Here is a 25,732-nt window from a genome sequence, read left to right on the forward strand (position 1 = left end):
ACGGCTGACGGTTTGATATATTTACACTTTGGTCCCTAAAGTTTCTATTTTTTACAAAAATGGTCCCTGATGTTTCAAAAATTGACAAAAATCAACTAAATAATTAAAAAAAGAAATTTTGTTTTAAAAAATCTGTTTAAAAAAACTGTTTAATAACTAACGTACCTGAAGAGCGGATCCTCAGTCAGCGTACTCCTCCCCTTGGATTGGTGGTGGTCCCAGTGACCGATGTCCGCGATCAGAGCCCAAAACCCTAGTAGCGTGGGTTTATCAACCATTACGAGCCCCTGTTTACACGAATGTTTATTAAACGTTAAATTAATATTAAATCTTAAATGTTATATATTAAAAACAATAATAATAACAATACAAAATTTGTGTTAAACGTACCTTCGTATAAAGATCTGTAGCGATCTCAGCCTCCGTATACAAACCGCTATGCACCGCAAACTGTGCAAGTGACATTTCGCGCGCCTGGCCAGCCATGCGAAAAGAAACCTCGGGCGCGGGAGGGGGCTGCGCGGGGTCCACAACCTCATTTGGCCGACGAGGATGAAACTCGAACGACGACAGAAACTCGACTAGTATCTCCCTGTAGGTCGGTGTAAACGATAGCTCAAATAGACGATCCCACGGTGAATCAACAGGAACAAACCCCCGCACCCAATCTTCAACCTCAAGCTTCCGGAGGGTTTTCCAAGAAACCGCAAAATGTTCACCGATATGCATCTTCCGAAGCTTCTCGCAACGGAGAGCAGCCTCGGACTCCGGAGGAAACTCCAAATACGGGTGATTCTCTAGAGGATCTGGCGGTGGACGCGCCCGCCGTTTCCGCTGCGGCTGCTCCGGAATATCTCCTTTTAAATCCATTTCCTCCATTTTTCTGTTTTAAAAAAAAAACAATTTAAGTTTAAGTTTAAAAAAATATATATTTTCTGTTTAAAAATATATATTTTAGATATTTGCTGTATGTTTTCATAGTATGATAGATTGATTGGTGTGTTTTTTTTTTTTTGTTGCAGGATCTAAATGATTTGTGTTCACAGCTTCACTTTGCTGCAGATTCATATCAATCCACTTTTCTGAATTCTAACCAGAAACAATTGTGAGTTGCTACACTCCATTTTGATTTCTTGAGTGAACTAGTAAAAGTCAAATCTTAATATATAGTATATGCTATTTGGTTCACGACAGTGGCAAAGCTTGAGATTTCCGACCGGGGCCGGAAATTACCGGACCTAAAAATTTCTATATAACCGGGGGGTCAAAAACGCATATACCTAACTACATACTCCCCACTGTTGAGAGAAAAGTTCGAGGGTCGGCCGCCCCCTCCTGCTCCTTAAAAGCTTCGCCCATGGTTCTCAATAGTGTCCATCACAGTTCTGATCTAGAAGGTTAATACTAGGTGCATAATAAAAAGTCTTAATTAAGAGACCGTCTACTAAAAACTCAATCTAAAAGTCAGATGTATGACTTCCTAAAACTAGAGAAAACTACTACCTTTGTTATTGCAAAAACAAAAAATAAAAACAAAAACAATAAAGATTAAGTTGCCTCGTTAAACTGTCAAACCGGTTCAACGGCTAATTTGCTTCAGTTTAGGCGGTTCGGCTAGCTTTAATAGTTTATGAATACCCCAAATCTACAACGTATGATCAAGATTGCCCCCTCTAATAATAACAGTAAACCCTAACTGAAGGTTTTGGGTCAAGATTGCCCCCTCTAATAATAACAGTAAACCCTAACTGAAGCAGTCACCCTCTAATTCACTGTAAACCCTAATCAAACAAATCAAACAAACACCCCTAATTCACTATAAACCCTAATCAAACAAATCAAACAAACACCCCAAATTCACTGTAAACCCTAATTTACCTATGATACAGCCCTAATTTACGGATAAAATACTAAAAAAATCAAAATTAGTTAAGTATATACCTCATTTATACTTCGAATTCGCGTGTATACGGTCGGAAATACGTAGTCGCCTTCGTAGGGGTTCTTAGAGGTTTTGTGTGGTGTATTTTGGGGAAGAACAGAGATGCGTAGGGGTTTTCCTGATTTAAATCAGAACTAATACGCATCGTAGAGGTCCCTACGAAGCGTATGCAAAAGTCAAAAAAGGTGTTTGACTTGTGAAATTACCATTTTACCCTTCTATTAGGGCTATACTGGGCTGAATAGAAGGGCAAAAAGGTCATTTTGGACCTTTATATACGCTCCGTAGGGCTCTCTACGACGCGTATATAAAGGTCAGCAGAATGACCTATATACCCTTCTCTATAGCCTATACGAAGCATTGATAGAAGGGTATAAAGGTCATTGTAATGACCTTTATATACGTATCGTAGAGCTCCATACGCAGCGTATTTAAAGGTCCGAAAATGACCTTTTTACCCTTATATTCAGCCCCGTATAGACCTAACTGGAGGGGCAAAATGGTAATTTAACATATTTATAATTTTAAACTTTAATTTGGGGGGAAAATTGTCCGCCTTTGACATACGATGCGTATTGATCAATACGCTCCCTTTGTTTTGGTTATTTTACATTTTTACCCTTGTTCAGAAGCTAAAGGAAGCCAAAATCAGGGGCTTTATTGTCATTTGCTTTTCGTACGATGCGTAGGGGTCCCTACGCATCGTATAGGTTCATTTTTTTTTGTTTTCCTTGGTTTGTATTTATAGAAAACAACATTTTTTATAAATAATGGCACAAATATAATTTAGAAAAGCTAAAAATAATACAAAAATTATGTTTATAAAAATTTGAATTATAAATTAAAAATGATATTATTTGAATTATAAAAATTAAAAATGATACAAACTTTATAAATTAAAAAATTTCTACAATTTACAAAAATACAAGTTTCCGCTTAATCTTCGATAACATTTAAACTCGGTTCTCTGTCTTTGTCTCGGTCTGATTTAGGATGCATTAACTCGTAGTAGTGCTCTAACCGCGGTCTATACATTTCTTCCCACCATTTCGCAGCTATTGATCGATGTGCCGACCACAACGGGTTCACTAAAGGCATGGGGTAGTCTCCTTCCAACTTAGCATGTATGAAGTGTCCCCCGTGAACATGTACAAGCGTTATCGCTTGAGGTCGTGGATCTAGTGGGGCATCCGTTAATGGGAAGATGGTAGAGCTCCATTCAATGCTTAGCACGTGGAGGACAATATTATACCTTTGCGCTACGAGAAGCCCTACCTGGGGCATTTCCATCCAGTGACTTTCATCGCACCCTTTCACTGAATGCCATTCGATGCTGTTACGTATTCGTTTAAAGTCTCCTTCGTTATATGTTTCGAATACATGTTTCCAACGCGGTTTGTTATGGTCAATCTCCAGTAGTAAATCTCTTCGAATATTGGGCCATGCGTGTTCCGTAAAACCTAACCCGACAGCCACAGACCTGTACCCACAATGACCGTCTGGGGTCACATCTTGTATACGCGATATGTAAGAGCGAAACTCTAATGGAATTTGATTCTTAAACCTCTTAATGCATAACAAGTGCTCGTCCCCCTTTATTAATGGAAAAACCTTATCATCCCGCGTCTCCTTCTTTTTAGAACTTGTTGAACTGTTTCGTTGCATTTTAGGTTTTTCAGACTTCACAAACGAACCAGTTCCACGAGAGCCCTCTGACGGTACGTATGAGCTGTGTCGGGGTAAATCGTACCTATGTTTGGGGGAAGCGGTATATACGTTGCTGTCCTCGCCATAGGAGCTGTATCTCGCAGCTTCGTCTAACCTCGCAGCTTCATCTAGCCTTTCTTGTACTTTCTTTGATGTAGGCCGACCGCGAGTATTTTGCTGGACGATCGGTGGTTTCTTGGTTGACGATTTCGGGGTGAAGACCGCTTTTATCTTTGAAAGCATACTTTTTTGCTGAACGGGGGACTGCGCTTCTAAATGTTGCCGCACATTATTGAGCTCTGCTACAATATCGACCTCCTCGTCTACCAGTTTACACGGGAGCAAGTCAAGCTTACGCCAGAATACATCTATCTCGTCGAGTTGTATTATACGCCCTGCACAGTTAAGTTAATACGGTGTGAGAAACAGCTAAATCGTACAAACTAACAAAAGGTTTGTGGTTTTAATATTTTTTACCTGTACGTTTGTAGTTTTCCAGCCTACAAGCACACGACAATCCTTTGCTAAGCCACATATGGCAACCACATGATGCGTTAAGTTTCCGCAACACATCCATCTTCCTCAGTAGCTCTTTTTCTAGCAAATCAAGTGCTTCATGGGAAACCTTTCCACGTAGGTTGTCCAACATTCGGTGTCTGTGGTGGTTCATCGTTTTTTCGATGCTCTCAGTGAAACTTTTTTGTATTTCATCGTACTGAGTTTCAACTATATCAATGATGCATCTTGCTATTCGCTCCAATGAACTCCCGCGCGTAATGTATCTTTTTAAATTTGCGTGCTGGCTCTCAACTCTGTTGGTGGTGCGCTGACCAAAGTTGCGACACTTATCGGTCCACGCATAAACGAACATTTCTTTATAGTCTTTGAGCCAGTTTTCGTAGACGTAATCATGGACACCTGCAAAAATAAAATAATGAAATGTAAAAGCGTGTGTGAAATATAATAGATTGGGTGAGTCGTTTGTTGAAGGAACACTTACTTTCTCGGTTGGCAACCACGAGTCGGTTATACATTTTCTCCAAGTTGTACTTGTACATGGGCTCTGATGAAGATTCGCACAATGTCCGCCAGTACGACATAAATTTCCCCCAATCTTCTTTATCGAACCCTTTCTTGCACTTTCTAGCTATATTTTGTTGGATGTGAAAGTGGCATAGAAGCCTGGTTGCGTTCGGGAATACTTTAGAACACGCGTTAATTAGGGCAAGCTCCCTATCCGTGACTATCACACGCGGCATCATACATTCATGCAATATTGACTTGATCCGCTCAAGCACCCACACGTAGTTACCCCTTCGTTCTTTACAAATAACAGCATGTGCGATACAAAAAGACTTCCCAGTCGACGTCATACCCACAACCTGGACAAATGGCATGTTGTAGAGGTTTGTTTTGTAGGTCGCGTCGATCAACATCACGTGCGGGAATGCACGCCACATAGTGATTGAATAAGGATGAACAAAGAAAATCTCTGTTACGACATCTGTTTTGGGATCCTGTCGGGTGTCGTAAATGAATCGGCGGTCATGCAGCAGGCTTTCCAGTGCCTGAATAGGATTCTTTCCGTCCATTATTGTCGCTCTAATTTTTTGTACCGCATTTTGCACGTCTTTCTGAACGTGCAGGCTGTCGGGGAACTGCTTTCTTAGGGTTTGAAATATGATACGTGGCTCCATGTTTTGAGCAGTTAGCTGCTCCACTAGCTTGTATTCGGCTTTAGTAAATCTTCGCACAAAAGCGTGGCCCAACAGACTCGTCGTAGGTTCGTGGTTATGGTTCGCACAGTCCACTTTTAACTCCCACGTGTCATTCGTCACGTCCCGGATGGCGAGTAATGAAAATGGGCAGCCGATTTTTTTGCTACCAGCTTTCCTAACTGTTGCTTTACTACAGTGTTCACCACTACGGTCGCACACAAGCCATACCATCCCAGTAGTACCGCCAATATTTTTTGATCGGCGGGTAACAATTACGTAACCATACTCCTTTCTCGTTTCTTGTACCCAATTCTTCAAATCAGTTAGAGACATGAAACGCTAAAAGAAGTTACGTTAATAATAATAATGATAATAATAATAATAATAATAATAATAATAATAATAATAATAATAATATAATTGAAACTCATACTTCAGGTACTAATATGGTTATCGAAACTTCAGGGACCATTTGTGTCAAAAAGAAAATAATAATAATAATAATAATAATAATAATAATAATAATAATAATAATAATAATAATAATAATAACAATAACAATAACAATAACAATAACAATAACAATAACAATAACAATAACAATAACAATAACAATAACAATAACAATAACAATAACAATAACAATAACAATAACAATAACAATAATAATAATATAATTGAAACTCATACTTCAGGTACTAATATGGTCATTATTGAAACTATTTTAACAGAATGGTTTAACAAGGTTAACTTTCATATAAAGATTTCTTCTTTAAACACTAACTCAGTTAGCATACTTAACTGAACAGTACAGGGACCATTTGTGTCAATTTTTGAAACTTCAGGGACTATTTTTGTCAATTTTCAAAACTTCAGGGACCATTTTTGTCAATTTTCGAAACTTCAGGCACTATTTTTGTCAATTTTCGAAACTTCAGGGACCATTTGTGTCAATTTTCAAAACTTCAGGGACCATTTTTGTCAATTATCGAAACTTTAGGGACCATTTTTGTCAATTTTCGAAACTTCAGGGACTATTTTGTCAATTTTCGAAAATTCAGGGACTATTTTTGTCAATTTTCGAAACTTGAGGGACTATTTTTGTAAAATTTGAAACTTCAGGGACCAAAGTGTAATAATAATTATAGAGCATAAATGGAAGGATGCGAAATCGAGCATAAATAGTAATTGTTTCCATGAATAAACTGATGTGGCATTCCCAGTCGAGTGGTTAGTGCGTTGCTTTGTGTACGAAAGGTCGTGAGTTCGAAACCGGTTAGGGGTCGGTTCCTTAAAGAGGAACCCCCCTTTTTTCTGTTTTTGGCACTTAACTGGACTAACTGAGTTCTCTAACTCAGTTAGTGGTCTCTTGTATTAAATGCTAACCTAGTTAGGATATAACTATGATTTAACTAACTAAGTTAGGTTTAAACTAACCATTTTAACTAAAAATCAATTTCATGATTCTTTTATTTATTTACAATACTAATTTATTTAAAATATTTTTTATTAATTTATTTATTTAGAAAAGAAAAATAAATAGTTTATTAACTTAACTTTCTTAACTTGTTTATTTACTAAATCTTATAATTATTTGTGTTAACTAGACTAACTAGATTATTATTATAAAAAGAATAAAATTTTTAATAATAATAATAATAATAATTATAATTATAATATTTTTAACAATAATAATAATAATAACAATAATATTAAAATAATAACAATAATAATAATAATAATAATAATAATAATAATAGTATTTTAACAATAATAACAATAATAATAGTTATTATAATTATATTATTTTTAACAATAATAATAATAATAATAATAACAATTATAATAATAATAACAATAATTATTTTAATGTGATACCTCATTTACTTGAAATGGATTGCCCGGGGTAGATGGTTCATAAAGTGATGTGTTACGGGGCTCATAACCATATCCACCATGTTCTTCGTATCCACCGTATCCACCTTCATCCCCAGATCTATCGTATGCACTGTATCCACCGTAGCCCCCGTATCCACTGTAACCACCGTCACCCCCATATCTATCGTATCCACTGTATCCACCGTAGCCCCCATATCCACTGTAACCACCTACACCCCCGTATCCACCTTCACCACCGTATCCACTGTAACTTCCGTATCCACCTTCATCCCCGTATACCCCATAACCCGGATACGATTGCTGCGTCGGGTAATATGGTTCATCAACCGGTGCATTCTCAGCACCGTATCCACTTTGTTGCACGTACGGAGATTCATACCCGTATCCGTAATCTGGACACACTTGACGCGCCGGGTAATTTGGTTCATCAACAGGTGGAGTGGGAGTCTTGTTCAAGTCTGGCAACTGTGTTTTTTGATCAACAGGGACTCCAGACACAACCTCCTCCTCCTCATTGGCAGCATTTGATCCCCATGTGTCGTTAGAATAGCGATTACCGAAATAATTATCCTTCCAAAATGATGACATTTTAACAAGATTGAACCAAAAACTAACAATTCTTTACTGAAGAAGAAGATGAAAAGGAAAGCACGGTATATTGAATTGAATTTGATGGGTAACAGATATGAATGGAGGGATAAATAGACTTTCATCTGACATGTCAATACGCAGCGTATTGGTCTCTACTCACCGTATTACTTTATTCACGTGCCCTGGACAACATCGTATCAGGGTCAAATCAGTCTGTCAATACGGTGCGTATTGATCAATACGCACCCTATGTTAGACTGATTTGACATGGTACTAGGTTTGACTGTCTGGTCGTGTACCTACCACTTATATACGCTGCGTATTGACCAATACGCAGCGTATTTAGGTAACCCTATACGCTGCGTATTGGTCAATACGCAGCGTATGTAAACCCTAATTGTGCAGATAGCCTGCCTTGGTGTGCAAATAGTGAGAGCCACTTTTAAATATAGACAAAGTTTATAAGATATTGAGTTTATTGCCAAAATCGTCCCTAAGGTTTGGGCAGGTTTGCTATTTTCGTCCAAAATGACACTTTTATACCAAATTGCCCCCAACGTTTGTAACTTTTTGTCATTTTCATCCAAACCAACTAACTTAGTTTATTTTTACTGTTAAGTTGAGGATATTTGGATGAAACTGGCAAATATAAAACCACAGGGACGATTTTGGCAATTTACTCAAACCCTTTTTAATTTCTTTTATTTAATTATTTTTGTTACATATATAATAAAAAAGAATATACATGGAGTTTTTAGAAAAAAAATAATAGTTTTGTCACATAATTTTTATAAATTTTCATCCAAATCATTAACTCAGTTTATTTTTTCTGTTAAGGTGAATGATGTTTTAAATTTTATAAATTAAGACAGAAATTAATTTACAGCTTCTTTATATAAATCAGTTTTATAAAGAGAAAACGTCATTGGTGTGCAACACATAATAATCGACTACAACTTTTAGTATTTATCAGTTGTAGAGATAGAAAAAAATTGTAAAACATTACATATTTTTTAAATGTGTTGGGCACCTAGGAAATATGTTGGTAGAAATAAAATATTTATTTAATTAAGATTATGAGGGTAACTAACTAATACTTATTCTGAGTGGCTTGAGTAAAGAAACTTTTGGTTCATACCATTATAATTACAATTTGGTGGGTAATTTTAAGGTTTGGTAACGATACATTGTTTGATAGAGGGGGGGGCACTGGCTTCTGTTTTTCCTTATGAGCGAATTTAAAAGAGTAGAAGATGAATTACAAACTTGATACATATGATAAGATTTTTTTATTGGGTTAATGGATTTAAACACCCCCAACTATGGCCATTTGGCCGATGGCACTCTCAACTTTGACTTTGGCTCACACCACTCTCAACTTAACACATGGGTTGTCATGGCACCCCCTCGTTAAATATTCACTAACCAGGTTAGTAAATTTAGCCTATGTGGCAATTTTATCTGATGTGGCATGTATGATGTGTCATTTAAATCTGATGTGGCCAATTATTTTTTTAAAGAAATCTATATAATATTTATTAGAGTAGGGTTCGCACGGAAAGTGTGTTTTTCCTAGAAAGCCTAGGAAGCGATCTTGTCCATTGGATTGGTGTGTTTAATGGTTGAGATCAAATCAATGGCAAGATTGTAATATTCAATAAAATTTAATAGAATGTTTTAAATGATGAGGGGCAAAATCGTCTTAACAGTGTTTTAAAACAATCAAGTATAACCGTCAACACATCACATCTCCTTAATACACGCGAATTTCCCTCTCTCTCACTTTCTCTCTCTAAACCCTCGAAGAAGTCAGAAAATATTCATACCAAAAATACCGAGAATCATGGATGAAGATAAGAGATTTTCAATCTTTTATATACGTAAGATCAATTGGACATTGGTTGCTGTGTTTTAGAAGGCGATTAGGGTTCGATAGTTCTCTACATTGAAGTGTTTTATGTTTGCAGGTAAGAAATTCAAAAAAAAAAAGAGGATTTAAACAAGATGGAATCCAGCAAAATCAAAGTGGGTGAAAGTGAAAACAGACTATCCGGGAGCAAAGTTGTAGTAGCGAGAACCTCAGGTATGTGTTTTAGAGTAAAAAAAGGTGAGTATGATTTACGATTGTTTGGGATGACTGTGTTTTTTTTTTGTTTTAATTTTTTTGTTGTTGGTTATGTGTGATATGGAATGTTTATATAGGTTTTACACTATGTATAGACCAATTCTCTGTGTTAATGAGTTTGCCCCAAATGTGTTTTATGGGTGTGTTTCCGATGATGTGTTTTAAACACAGGTAGTTAGATGGTTTCAATGGACAAATGTGTTTTATGTACCTTTTTTTGAACATACATCTGTTATGGGATAGGTGTAAATATAATGTGTTTTATGGATAGGCTGTGTGGTGGGTTCTCCATAAACTGTGTTTGTTAATGGTTAGGGTACTGAAAATGTGTTTTAATGTCAGCCTTTTACTTGAACAGTGCAGATGTGTTTTACTGTCAGCCTGTAAGTGCTTTATTCGTATTAAAAATAGGTTTGATGTACACTTTTTGAACAAAATGTGTTTTATTGTAATGTATTAGCATGCTATGTTTTACTGTTAGGGTAATGATGTGTTGTCCAAAAAACTGTTTTTGTTAATGGGTTTTTTATTAGATGTGGGTGTAAAGCATATGTGTTTTAAGGTCATTTTGGTCATAAGTTTACGGTGAACATGTTTGTTTTAAGGTTAATTTATTAGATAAGGCAGTAGAAATGTGTTTTATAAATAACAAAGATGTGTTTTCAGTCAAACGGAGAAAAAGTGAGAGAATAAAAGGAAAATGGCTTTCAAGGGTACCCGGAAACCCACCGGACAAGCCAATAATTCTGGATGAATCGGACACAGAAGAAGGATCACCTTTACAGGGTACGGTTAGTTGTGGCAGTTAAAGGTGGGGGGGGGGTGGGTAACTTATATGGCCACCTGTCTGATAAGTTGTGTTAATTTTTGTTACAAACAGTTGAGCGTGTTAAAAAACATAAAGAAACAATAGACAGCAAAGTATCGTCCACACAACAACCGCCTGCCGGTACCCTTCTGTCTGACATTGCACATCTCTTTCCGAACGTAATGGATAAAGATGTCGTATTACAGTCGGAACCAAACGAAAAAAGTGAAATTCCCATATGTAAGTTAAATGAACGAACGTGAAACCATATGTTCAATGAGTTAAAACACAACAGCATAGTACTAACAAATTTTATGGGCTTTAAATCAGCCGCCACAAACAAAAAGGGAAACGAAACCGGTAAGAAGAGGAAGCACAAAGAGGCTGGAATCATACCGGAAGAAAAGAAAGCTGCGACTGTACAAACGGTTAAGCCGATTAAAGAAGCAGCACACGGTAAAGTTAATATTAAGGACTAAATTTCAGATACTTAAAAGACTGACTTGCTGACCGGCTTGGTATATTGGTGTTTTGTCAGGTACGACAATAGACGATTCTGATGATGATTTTGACAACCCACCTTGGAAAAAAACAAGGTCAGGTGCGGGTCAACAAGTAGTTGAAAAAACACAACAACCCGCATATGCTACATCAATCAAAGACTCTAAAACACACAAGAAGCGACAACCGGTAAAGAATTACATACCACTTGCTGATGGGAAACTAACTATGCGATTGGCTCTTAAACACATGGGGGAGTTAATGGAATCTTTGAACGAAAATCAACGGGGGGCTGTCCGAAACATAGGTTTCGGGTCAATACTTAGCTTTCGAATGGGTCCGATTCCCTCAACTCTGAGTTGGTGGTTGGTAAATAATTACGACACTAAAACACGGGTCTTGAATTGCGGTAGCCACCACATTCAAATAACAGAGGAATTGGTGCACGATGTGTTCGGAGTACCGAGAGGGAACGAAGAAATAAAGGAAGTAGCGAGGGCAAGGGCTGATTTCCACGAGGTTGTGGCAGAATGGAAAGCACAATTCGAAAGTGATCCTGCACGCTTGACGCCTGTTCAGTTCAAAACATACATGCAGGGGCAACAAGCGAGCGGACGGATCTTTGTGTTGAACTTTTTGTTGTTCTACAACACACTTCTGGGAGAGACAACTACGAATTCATCAATTAATATGAAGTTTTTACCAGCATTGCATCGAGGGAAGGATATCAAAAGTTTTAACTGGTGTGAGTACATGATCAGGTGTCTGGATCGAACGGTGGAAGCATGGACACCAAAGGAGCCCTTCCTTGGACCAATGCCATTGCTAGTGGTATGTTCTAAATAGATATGTAATTTCCTAATATAAAACAAAGAGTAATGTGCTTTAAAACACATCTGTTTTGGTAAAAACACATCTGTTCTAGTAAAACACAGTATGTATATAAAAACCATCAACACACATTCTAATAACAGTTAAACAGTATTATAGGTGATATAACACAACCTGAAGTATACCAAACCTTTAAAACACATCTGTTTTGGTAAAACACATTAATGTTGTATTCAAAAAAATAGAAATGCACCGATAGACTCAAAACTTATTTTGAAGACCATTATGTATATAAAAACCATCAACACACATTCTAAGAATAGTTAAACAGTATTATAGGTGATGTAACACAACCTGGAGTATACCAAACCTTTAAAACACATCTGACGTTAGTTTCGTTATTTGGTTTTTTACAGGCTGCGTTGATACGTGACCAGAAGATATACAAAGAAGGTGAACAAAGAGCAGCGCATCTCATCGAAGATATCAATGATGACGATATCGAGGCAGTGAGCATAAAGTTGGACTCGGTCAGATTAGATCAAATCTTAGTGGAAGAGTACGAGTTGCAACCGGAACAAAGGTATCCATTTGCAAAAAAAGAGTGATGACGACATCGAAGCAGAAGTAGTGAAAACAAAGAAAAAAGATGAACCGAAGGCTGAAAAACACATTACCAAGTGTGTTCCGGAAAAAAAGAAAAAAACATTCGTAAAGCCGGCCGGTAAAGCACATGGTAAACCTCCGGTCTCACCGTCACCGAAAAAAAAACAGACTGAAAAGAAGCTGCCGAAAGCCGGAGAGGCTGGGAAGAAGAAAATTTTAAATGAAAGTGGTCCGGAAAATGCGCGTGTTGTAGAAGAAATACCGGTTAATGCGGGTTTCCAAGCCGATTTCGCAGATTGCATGAATGAAGAAGCTGGCCAGGAACGAGTGCCTATTATAGATACATCCGATATAGAAAGATACTACCGAGAAACCGGCGAGTGGGGACAAACACAACAAAGTCAGCCGGGAATTAGCTCATCTATGGCATCTCAATATGGATCGACACCAGCGACACAAAGCGACGAGGTAATCTTTTAATTTTCCAATTATTTACACTTAACATCTTAAACCACACAATCATACTACCTAAAAACAATATTTGGTATTAGTAAAACACACTGCTAAATGTTAAAACACACATTTATGTTATTGGTAAACCACTTTACGAATGGTAAAACACATTAAAGTATTAACAGCCTGATCATTTAAAACACATATTCTGTTTGCTAATAACACATTCAGAACCAAAAAACTTAAACTGGAATTATTAAAACACACTAATTATTTGGTAAAAACAGAATACTGATGCTGATTTAATAATTATTTGGTAAAAACACACTAATAATAAAAAAAACAAACTAATGATTGGAAAATAACATTTTCCAAAAAGGTAAAACACTTTTAATAATGGTAAAAACATAGTGCAGGGTTTGGAAGTAGCACCAATGCTGATTTAATACACCTTGTGATTGCTAAAACACACTGCTGCTAAACCATATTTGGTATTAGTAAAACACACTGCTAAATGTTAAAACACACATTTATGTGATTGGTAAACCACTTTACGAATGGTAAAACACATTAAAGTATTAACAGCCTGATCATTTAAAACACATATTCTGTTTGCTAATAAAACACACTGCTGGTAGGTAAAACACAAACAACATAAAAAATTAAAAAAGAACCACAAATATTGATAGGGAAAACACATTATAACCTGGTAAAAACACGTTGCGTAATTGGAGAAATAAGAATATGATAAAGTGTGTATGATGTAATTCAGGTACATGCGGGAATGTTGGAGGTTTTCTTGAATCAATTCGACGAATGTGTAAAAAGGATAACCGACACTTTTACAGAAGGTTTCCAATTGTACCCCCAAAGTGAAAAAATCAAAGAAGTACACAAATTGTGGACAGATAAGTTGAAAAAGGTCGGATCAACGTGTACGACAACCGAACAACCACAAACTCCTGATGATAAAACACCGGAAAAACAGGCAAATAAGGAGAATTTGGATATGTCACAGTTGTCGCAGTGGACACCTTCATTGGCCGAAGAGGTATGCAAGACGGTTGACAAGACAACCACGCAGACGACTCAGCTTGCAGTAATTGAGCCGCCCGCACAGAAGACTCAGGTTGAAGAAATGGAGAAGACCGCACTCGCCGTCACACCAATCTCCCAGAAAACACAGGAAGAGTACGAATATACAATTAGACGTGGGCGGCTAATACACGATCTGGACCTTGGAAAGCCGAAAATAAGACCGGAAAGACAAACAGAGTTGACCGATGCTCTAAGGTCACCTTACGTGAAGCGGGCAGTGTCGATTAAGGCAAAGCTTGAAAACGCTGAGCTCTCCGTCAGCTCATACATGTTTTCAGCCTGGGGTTCAATGTGGTATGTTAAAACACATCTGTTTTGGTAAAACACATTAATATTGTATTCGAAAAAATAGTAATGCACCGATATACTCACAACAGTTTGAAACTGATTCTGATGAATAAATTGTAAAACATTTAATAAAACACATTTGTATACATTAGGGATGTTGTCTTCAGAACTAAGAAAGGAGTGCCGGTGATGAGATCTCCGCTCGAATCATTATTGCCGGGAATCGAGGTGCACATATTGGTAATAAGCGCGTGGGCGGATTTGTTGAATTACGAAGAAAAATTCAAGCTAAAGGGAAGCATCGCACGCCTGTTCTGTTCAGTCAATATGTTGGTAAGGCTGATCATATTGGAATTGCAATTTAAGTTGTCAACTTTAGTAATATTGTTTAACACGATTAATTTGAAATGCAGAATGAAGACGACTACATTAAAAATGCAAAATCAAGAGCAAAAACGTTCGGAGACAACATGGAACCGGTTTTAGTTTCAGCTGATGTCAAAAAGATACCTGAACATGCCCTCATCTTTGTACCAGTCTTACACGAAGCTCATTTCTATTGTGTATGCTTTAATTTAAAGGACATGAAGGTAGAAGTTTTGGACAACAGCGCTAAGGATGTCTCAATGCAAGCGAAATACAAAAAAAGGCCGGAAAAATTGGTACGCCCGTCTGTATATAAAATACAAAAGTCCTGTGTTATGTAAATGCATGTCATTTGGATTACAATTTTTTTATAAACACAACAAATTAAAAACTGCAAAAAAAATGTTTACAAAATATATATGAATAAGGTTTGATGTTAAAACACATGTGATAATAAAATGACTCTAAATGATGATATTATAAGTTTAGTGTGCTAAAACACATTAAAATGTTACTTAAACTATTACTTAATGTGTTAAAACCCACTTCATGATAAGTATAAGTTTAGTGTGCTAAAACACACTTGATAAAATGAATGATACGTTAGCAGCACTAGTGAATCTTTAAAACACAGTGTAGAACATAATAACATATAAATATTAAATTAAAACACACTGTTACTTAATTCTACGTTGTATTGTGCCTCTACATGTGTATTACTTTATTACTTTACTACAGTATTGTGCCTATACTTAATAACGGTATTAAGAGCTTAAAACACACTGAGTCAGAACTTTAAATTTATCTCTTTGTTAATTACGTTGATCATTATAATGCATTCAGCTTAAAACACAAGCGCTGATTTAAACTGTTTATCGTGCAGCGTGATGCTTTATCGGTGTACTTGGAAAAAAATGGGCATCCGGCGGGCGGGGTGATCGATAAGGTTGAGCCAGTACGATTGGAAATGCCATGGCGTACAAAAAATAATGTAATCGATTGTGGCGTCTTCCTGATGCGCCATATGGAAACATACAAGGGCGTATCTGGAAAAGGTTGGGAATGCGGATTCTCAAATGAGTGCACTGATGCGGGTGAGATTTCATACAAGCAGAGCAAAGAGATTGATGATCTCCGGCGTAAGTACATTACGAAGATGCTCCTAAGTGAAGGAAACGAGTACAGAGGTTTTGTTAAAGCCGAGGTTGCTAAATATAACAAGTTGTCGGCGGATGAAAAAAAGAGGCTAGAATCAAAAGCCTATGACACAATCCTTGCAAGATTGGATAACTAGCTTAAAATGACATGTTCTCGAAAAAAAACTTTGTTAGCGGTAGTTTGTTGACGTATTGTGCACTGATTTTCTTAAAACCCAGTTAGTTTGTTTTGTTCAGTTATCTCAATGACTTTAACAAGTACAAATATGTTAACTTTGAACCTCTTGAACCTTGTGAATTTGTGGCTATATTATTACTTTGTTTCAATCTACAAAAGATATACAGTGCTATGACCTATTAAAACACAGTCTAGATACTTAAAACACAGTGCCAATAATGTGATCTGGGAACCAACCTATCTATGTCATCAAGCATCTGTACCTTAATACAAACTTAAAACACATTAATATCAATACAGAAACTAAAGAGTTTACAAAAACCTTCAAGTATTAAAAAGATTGACTTCAACTTCGAATATCTGTGAAAACACATTACATATAACAGGCTGATGGATCCTAAGGAATATAAGCCAAATTAAAATTGTTAAAACACATTAACATTTAAAGAGGCTGATGGTTTGTCTGGAAAAGGCATTGTTACAGTTGTGTGACCCCTTAAAACACAGTCTACATACTTAGTGCCAATAATGAAATCTGGTAAGCAACCTATCTATATCATCAAGTGTCTATGCCTTAAAACGAAGTTAAAACACTTTAAATATCAAATACAAAAACTAAATAGTTTACAACAACCTTCAAGTATACAAAGGATTGACTTCAGATTCGAGTATCTGTGAAAACATACATTAAAACAAGTTAACGCACTTTAACATCAATAACATAAACTAAATAGTTGAAAAAACCTTCAAGTATACAAAAGAATGACTTCAGGTTCGAATATCTGTGAAAACACATTACGTAAAACAGGCGGATGGATTCTAAGGAACATAATCCAAATCAAAAATGTTAAAACACATTAACATTTAAAAGGCTTGTGTTTTGTCTGGAACAAAGTTAACATTTAACATTTATAGTATGCTAAAACACATATGACTACTAAAACACATTAACATTTAAAAAGTATGCTCGTTACTCTGGAACAAAGTGAGTACTTAAGACACAGTTGAAAACTGCACTTTATGGACTAAAACAAGTTTAAAACACATTTTTAACGAAGTAAACAAATATGCCAAACCCACGAACAAATCCAGAATCCCGTAAAACAGATATGGCTACTACATAAAGAGCTTAAAACTAAAACACTAAAGCAACTATTTTCATAAAATGTCGAATACAAATCAGTCTTAAAATCACCAAAACCAAATCTCAACACAAACATACGATAAAAAAATAAAACTAAAAAACGGATAGTTCAGCAAAAAGTACTTAGAAAAATATTGATAAAAAAAGATCCTACTATGCCATCTCCTCATCGTCCATATCTGCATCGTTTCCAGATGTGTAAAACACATCATCATCATCGTTCAAACCAGTACCATCACCTTGAACAACCATAGCAGCATCTCCTTCAGGAATTGTGTCTTCATTACCACCAGCATTCCGCGAAGAACCTGCCTCAGCCCCAGCCACGTTGTATTTCCAGCACGTTACTCTGTTATGACCGTATTTTTTACATACTGAACATTGACGACGTTTACTTCCAGACTGACTTACTGCTCGCTCCTTTTGAGATTTAAGGCGTTTATGAGAACCACAGCCCTTGAACCTGGTACCAACTGGAACACGGATAGTGGCCGTGCTCTCTGGAGCAACTCCTAGCAGTTCAGCAAATCGGTTACGTCGTGTCTTGGGAGGTGCATTTATTTGAGCTTCATCCGCGGCTGACATAAACTGCTTGATATGGTCTCGAAAATCAGACAACTTATCAAAATTTGAAATCAGCTTGTTAACGACATACTCCGTTGCGTGACTAATCTCCCGAACACACCGGTTAACCTCGTCACTACGATCTGGATTTCCACCATCCGTAAGAATGGACCCGGGGGAACTATTTGGAACAGCTTCACGCGTCCAACGCCTCAATATATATTGTTTAGGAAACTCCCTTATATCAAGAATCCGTAACACGCAAAAAATGTGACTACAAAACAGCCCAAGCTGCTCAAACCTGTTGCATGTACACTTAACAGTAACATCCTCCTCGCGTATCATAACCTGTAACATTTAATATCAATAAAACACAGTTCATAAAAAAATAAATAATAGACAAAAAATAAGACCACATAAAGAAAAAATAAACAATCACCTCAAAGTACGAAGAACATGGCTGATCGAGATCCTTTATAAAAAACTTAATGAAATCACCGACGTGATCTAATCTGACACTCGCACAACGATGAATAGCATGTTGAATCTCGAGTTGAACATCAAAAAATAAAGTTCTAGTATATATTTGAGCTGCTTGCTTCTCGAGAACAAAATCACTCCACTCTCCAGGGTTGGTGTATCGAGTGTCATGATCGTTTTTTCGGTGCTCATGCCTTTGCGCTTCAATAGCCGTATCAAAGTGGCTAAGAAATTCAACCAACGTGCACTTTGGATTGCTAATTTTTCCAAAAAAGTGGTTCTCGCTTTCGGACCTAGATGATGTCCGCATAAGACCAGACATTTCTTCTTCACGATAGTAAGCTGGAATCCATGATTCACGTAGCCCATATATATACGTCAGCCATTCATGGTCGGTTAACCCGAAATCATGAATAATAGCGGCCCATTCAGCCTCAAAAGCTTCGGGCAATAGAGAATCAGTCCAAACAACTGCAGACAATCTTTTCCTGAAATCTGTATTTGAACATAAGGCAGCCCCAACCTAAAATGGCACATTGTATCGTGAATGACAAAAAAAAAATTAATTTTAAAACACAGAACAAATCACAAAAAAAAATAAAAAAAAATAAAACCCTGCCATATAAAACCCATACCTTTGTAGTGAGTTTATCCATGATATGCCACATACATAACCGATGCCTCGACTCAGGCCAAACATCAGCTATAGCCCTTTTCATCGCAGGGTCTTGGTCAGTAACGATTACAGGAGGCGCGTACCCGTATGCGTTCTTGATCGCCCTAAGTAACCAGCTATACGTCTCTGCCGTTTCCGAACCGAGAATTGCAGCACCAAGTGTCACGTTCCTATTATGATTATCAATCCCAGTAAAAGGGACAAACATCATGTTATACCTTTAAAAAAACACACAATCAGCGATGAAAAAACAAATCATGATGTATTTATAACACAGTAAGATTTAAAACACAATAAATATGTAAAAAAATAAACTCATAGTTACTTGTTACGCTTGTATGTAGCATCAAATGATATAACGTCCCCAAACATATAATAATTTCTCTTCATATCCTCGTCGGCCCAAAAAATGCACTTCAACACACCTTCGTCTGTGGTTTCATATTCACAAGAGAAGTTCGGTAAAAACTCCTTTTTTCTCATCAAACGCTTGACAAACATTTCCGCATCAAACTCTCCGATAAAAAGATTTAACTCCTTCTTGAAATTTTTAAAATCGACTTTGGTAGCACCGACTTTGTCGAACCCACCATACACTTCCTTCATAATGTTAAATGCACGAACAGGCCCGATGTTGAGATGTGACATCTTGTTTATCATCTCTTCGTGTGCACGATTAATACCCCTGTTTTCCTTGAGAAGATGTAAATCTTCTTCATGCACAAAATCGTGGTTGTGCGCCTCTATAAAATGATAAAGCAAATACTTCTTAGCATCGGTAAGTTTTATTCTGATCGCAGCCTGGCATCCGGTCCTTTTTGATGGTACCCTACGTACCCACCTATCGGACGGCTGATCTACTAAAGTATCAACTGGTCGAAAGTCTTTTTGACCCTCCTTTGAACAGAAAAAGTACTTGTTTATAACAATACCACGGTTCTCGTGCTGTGTGCCCTTCCTTACAGTCCAACCTCCCGCTTCTGCATAAGTTTTATAAAAGTTATACGCGTCATCAACTGTGTCGAATAACATTCCCTCTGCTGGCGTCAACGAAGAGGGTGAATCCGGAATATATCTCTTCGTTCCGGTGTTTGGAGAAACTTGTTCAACACCACGTAATTGGTAATTAGGTGCATCTACAAGACATGACAAAAAAAGGGTATAAAACACATAACTAACCAAACATAACGCAACTTAAAAAACAGCGATTCAATGATAAGAGGTGAACCTATAAAAAAACATTCACATCAAACTCAACAACTGTTGAAAACACATCACATATAACAAACTGATGTTTACACATAAAGAGTTTAAAATAAACATGAACAAAAAACTGCAACTATGGAATTTAAAACACAACATTCAACTATGTAAAAAAAGGGGTGACCTTCATACTACAAACAATCATCCAACTCATGTGAAACAATGAACAAAAACACCCTGAACATGTATGACTATTAAAACACAACACCAATAACATGATGATGGTTTGGCACAACCTCAGCATCTGTTGAAACAAGTAATTGGTAAAACACATTACAGTTAAAAAAACATCATTTAATAAGAAACTACAAAAAAGAACTCATAACTAGTAAAACACATTACTTTTAAAACACAACATCCAATAATAACACGTAACTAGTAAAACACAGTACATTTAGAACACATCATTCAATAAGAAACTACATTAGAACACATAACTAGTAAAACACAGTCAATTTAGAACACATCATTCAATAAGAAACTAAAATAGAACACATAACTAGTAAAACACATTACTTTTAAAACACAACATCCACTCTGGAACATTAAAAAAAATTGTCTTCAGGCTCAATAACTGTTAAAACACAACACTATTTAACAGACAACATTTGACTACAACCTCAATATCTGTTGCAACAGGAAACTTGTTAAACACAATACGGTTAAAACACAGACAAATAAGAATCTGTATAACTGTTAAAACACATCACCAACAACAAAGCTTGATGGTCTTGCTCGTAAAAAAAAAAACTGTGGATTTTAACAAGGTGACCTCTGCTGTTAAAACACATCATCAAGGTTATGAAAACAATGTGTAATCTTTATGTACTTAATACAGCTCGACAACTCTGCTGTTAAAACACAGCATCAAGAACAATCTGAATATTTTGAATAAAGGTTATAGTAAAACAATACAAAAATGCTAAAAAGGTAACTGCAATTACCATCTGCAACATCAGCGAGGGTGTTCGAAGCCATGATCTTTCAGACTTAAAAAATATAGAATAAGAACTTTGCTGATGAATAATAGGATGATCGGATTATAATATATAGATGTGTGTTTCGTGTTCGTGGAATTTGGAATAGATTTGGATTGAAAAGAAACTACAATCCCGAATTTGATGCATAGAAATCAGTTACAAAACGAAACATGCAAAAATATATAAATTGAGATAATTACCAAAAATAAAAAAAATATATGCAATTACATGTTTGCCCTTCTAGTTAAAATACATCCATGCCACATGTCACTATACTATTGCTTCCTAGACTTTCTAGGAAAATAGGACTTTCCACACAACTCCTACTCATATTTATTATATTTAATAATATATATATATATATATAATATGTGTATATGTAGTTCTCCCCTTCTGCATCTCCATCTCCCTCTCCCTCTCCCTCTCTCCACCAACAACTGCCACCATCATCGCCACCACTTCCTCACCTGCTAACATCCACCGCCACCCCTTCTGCATCTCCACTCCCTCTCCCATTACCATGTATATAAGCTCCACCTCCACCACCGCCATATCTGAAACAGCCACACCAACACCGCTCAGATCTGAAACAGCCACACCACCACCGCTCAAAACAGCCACACTATATGAATCTGTCTTTGGCTAGCGTTGACCCGGAACCAAAGCAAAACAGAATCGAACAAGGCTCCACCTCCACCACCGCCATACATCGCTGCTGCTACTGCCTTCGTCGCCTTCATCGGCCGACATCTCCATCGGCCACCACCACCGCCGCGGCTCCACCTCCACCACCGCCATACGTCGCTTGTGTCTTCACCGTTTAAATGTTCTGCAACAGGAGGGTGTCGGAAGGGGGTATGGTCGGCTGGTTAGTCGGAGTAGATAGGGAGAACGAGGGGTGTTGTGTGGGGGTTACATTGGAGGATGGAAGCCGGCCGGTAATCGGTGGGTGGGTGTGGTGGTGAAGGTGGGTGGGTGTGGTGGTGAAGGTGGAGCTTGTTTTGAGTGTTTTGCCTGATTTGGGGTTCAATTTAATGATTTGGGGATTGATTTAGGTTTTATAGGTGGGTGGGTGTGGTGGTGAAGGTGGAGCTTGTTTTGAATGTTTTGCCTGATTTGGGGTTCAATTTAATGATTTGGGGATTGATTTAGGTTTTATAGGTGGGTGGGTGTGGTGGTGAAGGTGGAGCTGTGGTGGTGACGGTGGGTGCAACGGTTGTGGTGATGAAGGTGGTGACGGTGGGTTGCAACTTGAGAAAGGGAGAAAGGGAGGTGGTGGTTGGGGTTCAATTTTTGGATCAGATTTGAAGTTGAAGGTGGAGCCTGATTTGGGGTTCAAATTCTGGATCAGATTAAAAATAAATAACAATACACATCATGTTATCTCATAAAAACGGGCCATGTTAGCATGCCACGTTGGACAAAATGGCCACATCAGCAAAAATAACTAACCCAGTTAGTGAATATTTAACGAGGGGGTGCCATGACAACCCATGTGTTAAGTTGGGAGTGGTGTGAGCCAAAGTCAAAGTTGAGAGTGCCATCGGCCAAATGGCCATAGTTGGGGGTGTTTAAATCTATTAACCCTATTTTATTTGACCTTTTTCAATAAGGTCACAAGCATTTTAGTTTTATAAAATTTAGAGGTTTAAGTAGATTTTTTTATAAAACTGATCTATATAAAAAATTAGAAATTAATTTCTGTCTTAGTTTATAAACATCCTTCGCCTTAATAGAAAAACTAATTTAGTTAGTGGTTGGATGAAAACTTATAAAAATTATGTGACAAAGCTATTATTTTTTTCATATAAAAATTACATGTATATTCTTTTTTATTATATATGTAACAAAATTAATTAAATAAAAGAAATTTAAAAGAGTTTGAGTAAATTGCCAAAATCGTCCCTGTGGTTTTATATTTGCCAGTTTCATCCAAATATCCTCAACTTAACAGAAAAAATAAACTAAGTTAGTGGTTTGGATGAAAATGGCAAAAAGTTACAAACGTTGGGGGTAATTTGGTACAAAAGTGTCATTTTGGATGAAAATGACAAACCTGCCCAAACCTTAGGGACAATTTTGGCAATTAACTCTAAGATATTTGAATTGAATTTGTAAAATCATGGGCAGGTCAGTGGTCATCCAAAACCTTTTCTATCTCTATCACACGCACATCACTCTATCTCTGCCACAACACCACCACTTAATTGCCACCACCACAACACCATTGAAGAGGAAACGCCGGCTCCACCAATGATCCCGACAGCGACTTCGACTCCGATCGACGCAGCCACCACGACAACCATCCCCACCATCTGCTACAACGTCAACCACCATCCAACCACCGCTCTTTATCTTCTCTCTTTCTCTAAAAAACCTAACTTCTACATTCTCTCTCTAAAAATCGCCTCTACCTCCCCCCACCGCCGCCACCACTGCCACACGTTAACCATCACCGTCGCCACCACCACATCGTTGCCATCACAATATCCCCCTTAACCTACTCTCTATCTACTTTCCCTTTTTCCTCTCTTTCTCTGTCTACATTTTTTAAGCACCACCTACCACCGGCCAAGTCCACTTCAACATCACCCTCGCCTGAAAACCTGTAACTGCTAGCCTTCTTTCGATGGTTTGGTGGTACAAAATAAAAAAAAAATAAAAAAAACCTCCACCTTATGCCTTCTTCATTGTATAGGAACCATAAAAGAAATGAAAAAGAATAAAATGGGTGGAGATACCCAAATTTGACCAATAAAAACATACTAAATTAAACAGTAATTCTGTGAGTATACCCAAATTTGATAAATTAAAGAGGAGAAATAATCATTATCATTGAGTCATATATGCAATTTTATTTATTTAAATATATCTAAGTAGCAACCTTTCTTGGCTTCATGTACTTGTATTCTATGCATAAGTCTTTGCCGTTGCATAATTGTTTTGTACTTCATGCCTTCTTAGTTGTGTGATTGTCTGTTCATAACACGTGTCCCATGACGTGGTATTGTAAGGTCATAAATACTCCTTTTCATGATGTTATTTCTGTGGTGAACTTTTATTTGAATAACATGTGGTACGTGACATATTTATTTTTGCGATATAAGATTTTTGGTTTTTGGTACTACTCCTGATGCGTGTTGCTTTACGCTTTTGCTTTACCATTTTGAAACACAACCCTTGTTTGTCTCTCCAAATCTTCTCCGACAATATTAAGAAAGGTGAGAGGTTGATTTCTTACTTTTTATCTAACTGTTTTCTACTGACTCTCTATAGAGATCTTGTACTTTGTGGTATTTGTAGCAACCGGTTTTATGGGCCCTGATTGTCGTTGTGGTGGTTGGTTGTAACAACCCAACCCAGATGGGTAAAAACAGTGATCGAAAACATAAGATATAGTTCCATTAATATTAAGATAGGAGATAGTTCATAGCCCTAAGGCCAAAACACATATTCATTTTATGAAAGTGACCAACTTCTTCAACTAGTATCCTGGGATTAATTCTTCACTCTTCACCCTGCTCAAAGTAACATGTAAACCTGTGGTGAAATAAAACATACGAAATAGGCCGAATGCTTAGTACATAACAATAGGCCCAAATCACAATAACAATGATAATAACAGTAACCAAAATAACCAGTAACAGTAATATGATACAATATAAAGCCACAATCCATTTTGTAACATACAGATGTACCCTCGAGTCGAACAGTAATAAGTATGATGGGTGTGGGTATACACAAACCATCTACCTCAGTAACAATAATTTTACAATCAATCCATATGCCTCCTAGTAGCCATGCACCATACTTGTACCTAGGAACGTCGTAAACGAATCTCTCTGTCACGGAAGGAGCACACGTTATCGATGCCTCAATAACGTGCTCGTGGGACACTCGACGAGAAATGTAGAACTCAGGGGAACAGAACATGGTTAGTCATAAGCAGTAATTTCGTTTAACAGTAAACAATAACCATATAATCGGTATCGGAACATGCGATAATGAGTACAATATAATTATAATCCTATAGCATGATATCAAGTCAAATTTCAAGTCTGAAAAAGTAACGAATTGACAGTGAAAGGATTGATATTTGAAAGATGCTAGGAGTTCCAAAAGAAATGATAGTCAACGGGTTATAAACAATTGAATAAAATAACAAAATGGAAAGGGGGTAAGGATATGTACATTATGGGTTTCATAAACAATCGAACAAGATAACAATAACGAAAGGGTAAGAATTTCTCAAAGCGTGTTCGTATAAACCTACATCATGTCCATATATTTCATAAGGTTGTGTTCGTCAATATAAAATATATATATTCGTTTGTTTAGAGATCTTGTTTAATCCATG

General features: G+C 37.0%; 4 protein-coding genes across 4 annotated transcripts; 2 read left to right on the plus strand and 2 right to left on the minus strand.

The window, feature by feature from the left end:
* Positions 1–2,878: 2,878 nt before the first annotated feature.
* LOC110944334 lies at positions 2,879–10,211 on the minus strand. The gene is made up of 5 exons (XM_035974151.1): positions 10,194–10,211; positions 7,246–7,566; positions 4,650–5,679; positions 4,127–4,567; positions 2,879–4,044 (listed from the first exon to the last, which is right to left on the minus strand). The coding sequence occupies exons 1-5, from the start codon at positions 10,209–10,211 to the stop codon at positions 2,879–2,881; spliced, it is 2,976 nt and encodes a 991-aa protein (XP_035830044.1).
* Positions 10,212–10,870: 659 nt separating this feature from the next.
* On the plus strand, positions 10,871–12,746 carry LOC110944332. The gene is made up of 4 exons (XM_022185992.2): positions 10,871–11,030; positions 11,121–11,246; positions 11,329–12,122; positions 12,539–12,746. The coding sequence occupies exons 1-4, from the start codon at positions 10,973–10,975 to the stop codon at positions 12,728–12,730; spliced, it is 1,170 nt and encodes a 389-aa protein (XP_022041684.2). The 5' UTR covers positions 10,871–10,972; the 3' UTR covers positions 12,731–12,746.
* Position 12,747: 1 nt separating this feature from the next.
* LOC118479567 lies at positions 12,748–16,227 on the plus strand. The gene is made up of 5 exons (XM_035974152.1): positions 12,748–13,196; positions 13,954–14,573; positions 14,720–14,900; positions 14,981–15,229; positions 15,817–16,227. The coding sequence occupies exons 1-5, from the start codon at positions 13,029–13,031 to the stop codon at positions 16,225–16,227; spliced, it is 1,629 nt and encodes a 542-aa protein (XP_035830045.1). The 5' UTR covers positions 12,748–13,028.
* A 1,338-nt stretch (positions 16,228–17,565) lies between these two features.
* LOC110864564 (protein FAR1-RELATED SEQUENCE 5-like) lies at positions 17,566–20,430 on the minus strand. Its single transcript, XM_022113665.2, has 5 exons — positions 20,361–20,430; positions 19,458–20,268; positions 19,092–19,350; positions 18,416–18,979; positions 17,566–18,324 (listed from the first exon to the last, which is right to left on the minus strand). Exons 2-5 carry the CDS (start codon positions 20,162–20,164, stop codon positions 17,566–17,568), a joined length of 2,289 nt encoding a protein of 762 aa, XP_021969357.1. The 5' UTR covers positions 20,165–20,268; positions 20,361–20,430.
* Between the last annotated feature and the right edge of the window lie 5,302 nt (positions 20,431–25,732).

This window comes from Helianthus annuus, chromosome 6, assembly GCF_002127325.2.
Source record: "Helianthus annuus cultivar XRQ/B chromosome 6, HanXRQr2.0-SUNRISE, whole genome shotgun sequence".
NCBI classification, from domain to species: domain Eukaryota; kingdom Viridiplantae; phylum Streptophyta; class Magnoliopsida; order Asterales; family Asteraceae; genus Helianthus; species Helianthus annuus.

Bases quoted from the DNA above. Each gene is read 5' to 3' on its own strand.
- LOC110944332 (XM_022185992.2), top strand. From the start codon at position 10,973: ATGGATAAAGATGTCGTATTACAGTCGGAACCAAACGAAAAAAGTGAA. The intron at 11,031-11,120 runs GTAAGTTAAATG...GCTTTAAATCAG, and splicing joins AAAAAGTGAAATTCCCATAT to CCGCCACAAACAAAAAGGGA. The intron at 11,247-11,328 runs GTAAAGTTAATA...GTGTTTTGTCAG, and splicing joins GATTAAAGAAGCAGCACACG to GTACGACAATAGACGATTCT.
- LOC118479567 (XM_035974152.1), top strand. From the start codon at position 13,029: ATGAATGAAGAAGCTGGCCAGGAACGAGTGCCTATTATAGATACATCC. The intron at 14,574-14,719 runs GTATGTTAAAAC...TGTATACATTAG, and splicing joins TCAGCCTGGGGTTCAATGTG to GGATGTTGTCTTCAGAACTA. The intron at 15,230-15,816 runs GTACGCCCGTCT...TTTATCGTGCAG, and splicing joins AAAAAAGGCCGGAAAAATTG to CGTGATGCTTTATCGGTGTA.
- LOC110944334 (XM_035974151.1), bottom strand. The intron at 5,680-7,245 runs GTATCACATTAA...ACTGATTTGAAG, and splicing joins ATCCATTTCAAGTAAATGAG to AATTGGGTACAAGAAACGAG. The intron at 4,568-4,649 runs GTAAGTGTTCCT...TTATTTTTGCAG, and splicing joins CGTGGTTGCCAACCGAGAAA to GTGTCCATGATTACGTCTAC.
- LOC110864564 (XM_022113665.2), bottom strand. From the start codon at position 20,164: ATGTTATTCGACACAGTTGATGACGCGTATAACTTTTATAAAACTTAT. The intron at 18,980-19,091 runs GTATGGGTTTTA...GTGCCATTTTAG, and splicing joins TGGATAAACTCACTACAAAG to GTTGGGGCTGCCTTATGTTC. The intron at 18,325-18,415 runs GTGATTGTTTAT...TAAATGTTACAG, and splicing joins CATGTTCTTCGTACTTTGAG to GTTATGATACGCGAGGAGGA.